The 7,326-nt window shown below is 44.8% G+C and overlaps 1 protein-coding gene across 1 annotated transcript; it reads right to left on the reverse strand.

Annotated features, from left to right (window-relative positions):
• Nucleotides 1-5,337: 5,337 nt before the first annotated feature.
• Nucleotides 5,338-7,319, reverse strand: lingo2 (leucine rich repeat and Ig domain containing 2). Its single transcript, XM_015376324.1, has one exon. The coding sequence runs from the start codon at nucleotides 7,317-7,319 to the stop codon at nucleotides 5,388-5,390; it is 1,932 nt and encodes a 643-aa protein (XP_015231810.1). The 3' UTR covers nucleotides 5,338-5,387.
• Nucleotides 7,320-7,326: the final 7 nt, after the last annotated feature.

Below are 7,326 nucleotides of genomic sequence, written 5' to 3' on the forward strand. Positions count from 1 at the left end.
TAACGTGCCCAACACTGACTCTTTACGTAAAATTGACTTTCACATAACCTAATGTGTATAACAAACACATAAAACATAAGTCATGTTATTTTATCAAATATTCTCAGTTTAAGTCCGGCAGGTCAAAGGTCGCATGGCGGATTAACCTGTTTTGCTTTTGAGAAGCTTCGATATGAGGGTGTCTGCTGCAATAAGCGGCAGAGTTGGACGCTGATGCAGGAGCCTCAGAGACTCAGGGTTGTCTTTGATGATGAGCTGAGGCCTGGAGGCACGTTCCTTCTGAAGGTCCTTCATCCAGTCTGACGTGACAAAGCACCTCCACATCTACTCAGGAGTTTTTGTTCTTTTTACATGAGTTTTCATCAATAGTAAAATAATTAATCTGACAGCTCATTCTGCAGGTTTAAGGAGGGCAATTATTCCCTGTTCCCGTTTTTCAGAACCATCAAACAACTCTTACCGATAAACACAGCAATGAGGTGACACATTGATTTTTTTTTTTTTCTGGACTGTTTTTAGTTTCCAAAGAAAAAAAGTGCAAATAATGAAACTCCACTGAAGCGACTTTGATCTTGTTCCCGTCGTGCCATAGCCGCGCCCTGAATATTCCCTGTGAGCTTTCAAACACACCGTGATTCTCTTTCAGCTCAACAGCATCTTGTGTTCTCAGAAAAATAGAACCTTGCTGCCAAATTAGCATTTCCTTTCATCTGTGACTTGAGGAGGCAGAGTGAGGTAGCGGTTAGGAACAGCTCTGTGAAGCTCTTGGTTCTGATCTGCAGCTTTCGGTTTGTTCTGACTGCATGAGGTCCAGGGCGATCTGTAGCTTCCCTGCAGCCGATCAAAGCCACCTGGTTCGGATGCGTTTCCCTAATTGTGGCTTAGCTTGGAGGCTTTCTGATCTTGATCGGGGGGAGATCCTTGAATTCATTGTTTTCTGAACATTTGGAGCTCATGGAGCAGCGTAATTACAGTAGGAGCCATATGAAATGCAGCCCACTTCCCTGCAGCTTCCAGCCAAATCCCGTCCAACTTCCAGCCACTGGCCTTCTCCTGGGCGTGCATATTTAAAAAGAAAAATATGCTGAGCACAAAACTATAGAGAGGAAAACAACAAGAAGAGAGGGACAAAACCTAGAACAAATAATGGATGTCTATTCTATTAACATTTTTCTATCTGCATAAAGGGTCTGTTTTATGTATTCTCTTCTCAATTCAGAGGGCCCCCTGCCAGTCTTTGCCTAGGGCCCCAAATTTCCCAAATCCACCCCTGCTTGCAGCGAAGCTCACTTTGTGCAGGCAAACAAAAAACTTTCTGTCTCTGCCAGGAAGACATAGCAGTGGGTGGATGACACTGCAGTGTTTCTATTATGACGCCAAAACAAGCTTCACTATATAGTGAATTAGCTAACGTGTGAAACCTCCGTGTCCGTTTGGAAGCCCCGCCCCTCAGGAACTGTCACCGCTTTGTGAAGCTATACTGATGTAGACTCTGGTTTTCTCCTAGTTTTTACTTCTTTTAAATTTCTGTTTCTTTCATTTTCCTCTTGCTGGATAAAAAGTTTCGACAGAAAATGACGAGTAGAACAAACCACAGTCCTCTATTATTGTTTTATAATTTTTAGTGTTGCTCCAATGTCATTTTTTGGCCCTGATACCTGGCTGTGCAGTATTGGCCGATACCTTCTGTTTGAAAGTGATGTGTGTGTATATATGAAGAACTGCATACTGCTTGGATGTAAAATAATTGCCATCATGGCTTTGTCTAGCTGCTGCCTACCTTTGTGAAGCAGGAAAAAGACTAAAACAAAGTGAATCCAGTAGAACTTTTTATTGCCTACCTGGAATGGATGACAATAGTTGAAGAAACTTTTTGCTCTCAAAATGGTATCGGCCCTATTTGTTGGTACTCGCCAATATCGATATCGATACCACCATTTTAGTGCTGGATCGGGACCCCGCCCGATACTGGTATCTGTATCAGTGCAATACTAATAAATATCCTCAACTGTGAATACGCATTTATATACAGGGAAAACGCATAAGGCTAACATGTCTAACAGACTGGGCGAGTTCTGGGCGTCAAAGCATCTGATTACATGCATATTCTATGGGTGACGGCGTTGAGAGGTCCAGTGGCGCGTCTGAGCGTTCGACTCTGGAGAGTCAACCAATCAGAAAAGCTGATCCAGGAGTTTTTGGGGGAGACAGACACTACAGTAGCAGCCATTCAAAACGGCCCTTTCCAGTCAAACGGCAGCCGAATGGCAGCCCACTTCCCTGCAGCTCCGAGCCAAATCCCTTCCAACTTCCAGCCACTGGCCAGCAACTGCAAAATGGAAAACACTGCAATACATTTTGATTTAAAGGGGTAGGAGCACATATGTTTTACTTCTTCCTACTCCTTTTAACTCAAGAAAGAAGGGTACCTTGTTTGTTTTTCTCTCCAATGTTTTTAAACATTGTCTTATAGTTTTTTGTTTTTTTGTCTTTCTGCATGAATCAGATAGAGGATAGAGGAGAACAGGAGGCGGGGTTACCAATCTACTTGCTCTGGAGAGCAGAGTTCGCTACTTTTAGATGTTGCCAAAGTCTCTAGTAGCAGAAAAAAGTCACTAGATTTGGCGCTAGGCAATTTTTTGAAATCAATAAGGTGGACACCATGAGAGACACTTAATATTATAAGTGTTCTGATGGCATTTTAGAATCTTTATCTAGAAGTTAGTGCTACTAACATTAGCCCATCTGACTGAATGTGTTCATTATTATTCCTACACTAAATAAAAAAAAAGAAAAATATATTATCATCTAGAGACTATTGATAACAGGAGGTGAAATGCAGACCAGCTTTGAATGTGGTGATGTCATCAGTAAGTTTCTGTTCCAGATGACTCATATCTATGCTGCGTGCTCCCGTTCTCCCAGAGTCCAGACTTTACTGAGTTCTTCTCAAGAAAAGACTTGGCGAGATCGCGAGTCTGTACTCGTGTTCTTGTGAACTGAGAAGCGGCCATTGTTTCATGTACCTTGAATGAATGATAGAGATTTGAAGATTGTCTCCCCCTAGTGGTCAGGAGTTCACCACAGAAAGGAATCATTGAGATGAAAAGCTTTCTTAACTTGCAGCATGTCTTTTCTCAGCGTGTTTGCATCATTTAGGTTTGCATTTCATATTTGGGTTTTAATCTAAATTTTGTCTTCATAATTCTTTTTGTATCCTCTGCCCATTTATGTTTTTGCTACCTGTTTGCAACCCTAAGAAACTGTAGTATAGAGACACAATGTGATCGTTTGAATCAATACAATAGATACAAAAAACCAAACCTTTGTTTTAGGGGGAAGGTTAAGATTTATTTCCTTTTGAAAATATACCCAGAAATTTGTCATATGAAAACAATTATACAATCTTGAACATTTTATCACAACAGGATCACACAAGGTAACAGCCCCCCCCCACCCGCGTTACAAAGAGTTGCCCTTAAGTCTTTTACTTCTTTTCCCGTCGTAAACATTTAAAACATTGTCAACAGAAAAAAAAACAAAAAGGCCACTACAACATTCAGAACTGCCATTTACGAACCCCCCCGTTGCCCTCGCCCCCCACCCCAGCCCTAAGGGAGAGTGGGGGTCCAGACAACTTTAAACTTTAAAATGATCAAAGAAAGAAAGACAGAGAGAAGGGGAAATTCAGCACATAAATCAGTAAAGCTCAGCTTGGCGTCGTCCAAAGAAGATGCCAGCCAGTAAATCCTTGCCACTGTGTCTGGCCACCAGCTTCTTTATTTCATATCCAGGGATTTGTCTGGCAGGAAAATCTGCCCGTGATTTATTATGTTATAAAATGGGTTTAACAGGAATTGTTCTTTTTTTCTTTTTCTATTTTTTGCTCAGAGGAAAAGCAGAGCCTGGTCACTGCTGTTTGTTGGTAGATTCATGTTTTCATCTTTAAAAAAAAAAATCTATTTTTTTTTGGAGGAAGTTGGGGGTGAGATTTGACCTTCTCTATGATTTCTGCAGCATTTCTTCAGTATAGATTCGTTGTGAGTTTGCATATAAATCCCTGTTTTAATCAACGGTGACATTAATGTTAGTACAAACAACCAAAACAGGAAAAAACACTTTGGTACGGAGAAAAATGTGTTCCAATATTATTGAAGGCAAAGAGATATTTCAAAAAAGGAAATTCATTGATAAAAGAAAAAAAAAGGTTTCAATAGTAATTTATAATGTGTCTACAAAGCTCCAATTTATATTTATAGAACTTTTTTTTATCAGATTCAGTTCATCCATCCGTCCGTCCGTCCGTCCGTCCGTCCGTCCGTCCGTCCGTCCGTCCGTCCGTCCGTCCATCATTATTATTATTTTTTACATTTTTTTTCTCCAGATGTTATTTTTACTATTATTATTATTTAATATTATTTTTTACATTTTAAAACTAAAGTTGATGATTAGATTTTCATAAATATTTTTTTCGGATTCTAAATTTGCAATTATTTTTTGGAATTAATGTTCTTTTTTTTGCCCTCTTTTAATATCCCGTAACCTTTTCGGGTGGTCTGTGAGTGGACTAATAGAACTGATTCTATCTGCATGGTGCTCCAGGTTAAAAAATAAATAAAGAAAGAAAATGTGAAAATCAAATCTGTAAAAAAATAAGCTGATCTTCCCATGACTATTATAAATTATTCTCCAAGTCTTTTCTATGAATTAAAACAATTTTTTTTCAATTATTAAAATTTATTAAAATGTTAAAATTTCCGTTTCCGAAACGTGTTCTTTGCTTCCCATGATTTTGGAACAAATTTCTTTCCATACTTTGGACCCCAGCGTTCAGCATTTGCATCATCCTACGAGAAAGGCAATGCGTGCACATGCACAACGAAACACACAAAATGCATCTCGCTCTCACACAAACACACACACACCGTTCACACTGCAGCTAAGATGGGAACGAGACAATTTAGTGGTGACACGTTGCAGTGATGACAGCTGTACCGCCACGCAGCCATGTCCCCGTCTGTCCCAGCGGCTCCTTCTTTCACCTTGATGTCACGGTGAGTCGACAATATCATTACTCATCACATCACCACTGAATCACACGCCTAGTGCAACACTATATCAGTCCCATATTGATATGTTGGTTATAGAATTATATTGAGTGTACTGTATTAGAACATTATTTTATATAAACACGGTTTCATATATCACAAGTCCACTTAATCACTAGACCACCGTCATGTCCACATCCACTATAACAGTACATCACTTCCGTTTGTCACAAATCCACTTTGTCATAAAAAAAAACCCAACAAACAAAAAAAACGAGAAACAATTTGCTTTTTTTTTTTGGCTGATATGTGTGCACGGTGTTCAGTCTGCGTTGCCCTTCAGATCATTTTCATGTTGACCCGCCGCGGGCCGCTCGTCTCTACCGTGTCCGCAGCCGCCCCGTTGGATTTACGGGGGACGTACTCAATGTCGAAGTTGTTCCTGTGGCGTCCCTTCCCCCGGCTCCAGGCGAACAGAAGCAAGAAGCAGAACACCACCACGCCAAGGAAGGACAGGCAGCCCATGGCTGCGGATATGAGGATAGTCTTCATGTCGATGGGAACTGTCATGTTGTGCAGCATTGTTCCGTTCCCCCATGTGCTGTTAGAGTCTGTCAGATAGTTTGAGCTCCTGTTGCTGTAGTGAAATCTTTCCCCAGTTCCCAGGCTCTTCACAGCTAAGGATGCAGACAGGCTGGCGTTGCCGGCAGGGTTGCTGGCGATGCACAGGTAGACGCCGCTGTCGTGCAGCTCAGCCGTCTTGATCTCCAGGGTGCCATCCAGCCGCACCTCCACCCTGCCGCTGCTTTTCGTAGTGATGTAGCGTCTGTGAGGCGTAATCCAGACCACAGAGGGCCGAGGAGCTCCCTCCGCCATGCAGCTCAGACGCGCCGGCTGACCCTCGTCGGCCATCAGCAGCTGTGTTGCATTGGGGCCCACCCGCGGCTTGGTGCAGGTCATGTACCTGGACACCAGAGGCTCCTTTAGGTCCCGGAGGGTTTTGCCCAGGAGGTGCTGCGGTGCGCTGCACTCGGGCTGAATGTCCAGAATCTGCAGGGAGGGAGGCCGGTGGTTGTTGAGGAGCCAAAGCAGCCTGCAGTCACACACTAGCGGGTTCCCACCCAGGCAGAGCCTCTGCAGGGTGTCCGCCGAGGCAAAGACCCCCCGCTCCAGAGAGTCCAGGTGGTTCTCAGACACATCCAACAGCTGAAGCGATTTAAGGCCCACAAACGCAAGAGGCTCAATAGAAAGCAGCTGAGCCCCTTGGAGTCGAAGCTCCAGCAGCTGAGGGAGTTGACCAAGCTCTCCTTGGTGGATGTGCTGGATGCGGCAGTAGGACAGGTTCAGGTGCGTGAGGTAGGGCAGGTTGCGCAGCGCTGCGCCAGGAAAGGCAGAAAGATTGGTGTTGGTTATGAACAAGGTTGTCAGGTTGAGGCCATGAAGTGAGAGTGGAGGCAGGGTCTCCAGTAAGGGCCAGAAATCGATCTCCAGGTGGCGGAGACGACTTAACCTCTTAAAGGAGAAAGGCTTGAGGAAAGCGATGCTCAGAAAGCGCATGCGCAGCTCCACCAGGTTGTGCAGATGTGACAGAGCATCGGTCGGAACCTCGGTTAGGTTGGACCGTTCCAGGTTCAACCTCTGAATGCCGGTTAATCCTACGAAAGCCCGTGGAGTGATGTAAACCAGCTGGTTGTTGGCAACCTCCAGGAACGTCAGGCGGTGCAGGTCCTGGAAGGCGTGATCCATGAGAATCACCAGTCCGTTGTGGCTCAGATCGAGGTGGGTGAGGTTCGTGAGCCCCGACAGCACTCCCTTAAGAACCATCTTGAGCTGGTTGCTGCGGAAGTTGAGCGAGCGGAGAGCAAGGTTGGAGTGAAAGCAGCCGGGTTCGAGCACGCTGATGAGGTTGTCGCTGAGATCCAGGTGTTCCAGCTGCAGGAAGGACGAGAAGTTGTAAGTGGTGATGAGGCGCAGCTTGTTCTTGCTGAGGTCCAGCGTGCGGGTCTCGATGGGGACGCCTTCGGGGATGCTGGGCAGGCGCTTGCGGTGGCAGCTGACAGATTTGGTTTGGGCTGAGCACTCGCAGCGGGCCGGGCAGCTCAAAGCTGAGCTCACCAGGATGAACAGAAAGGCCCCACCCAGGAGGAGGTGGCAGTGGTGCGGGGCCTTTCTGTTCATCCTGGTGAGCTCAGCTTTGAGCTGCCCGGCCCGCTGCGAGTGCTCAGCCCAAACCAAATCTGTCAGCTGCCACCGCAAGCGACTGCCCAGCATCCCCGAA

Source organism: Cyprinodon variegatus, unplaced genomic scaffold (genome assembly GCF_000732505.1).
Source record: "Cyprinodon variegatus isolate N-32 unplaced genomic scaffold, C_variegatus-1.0 Scaffold133, whole genome shotgun sequence".
Lineage (NCBI taxonomy): Eukaryota > Metazoa > Chordata > Actinopteri > Cyprinodontiformes > Cyprinodontidae > Cyprinodon > Cyprinodon variegatus.

Coding starts and splice junctions, on each gene's coding strand:
- lingo2 (XM_015376324.1), bottom strand. CDS start 7,319: ATGCTGGGCAGTCGCTTGCGGTGGCAGCTGACAGATTTGGTTTGGGCT.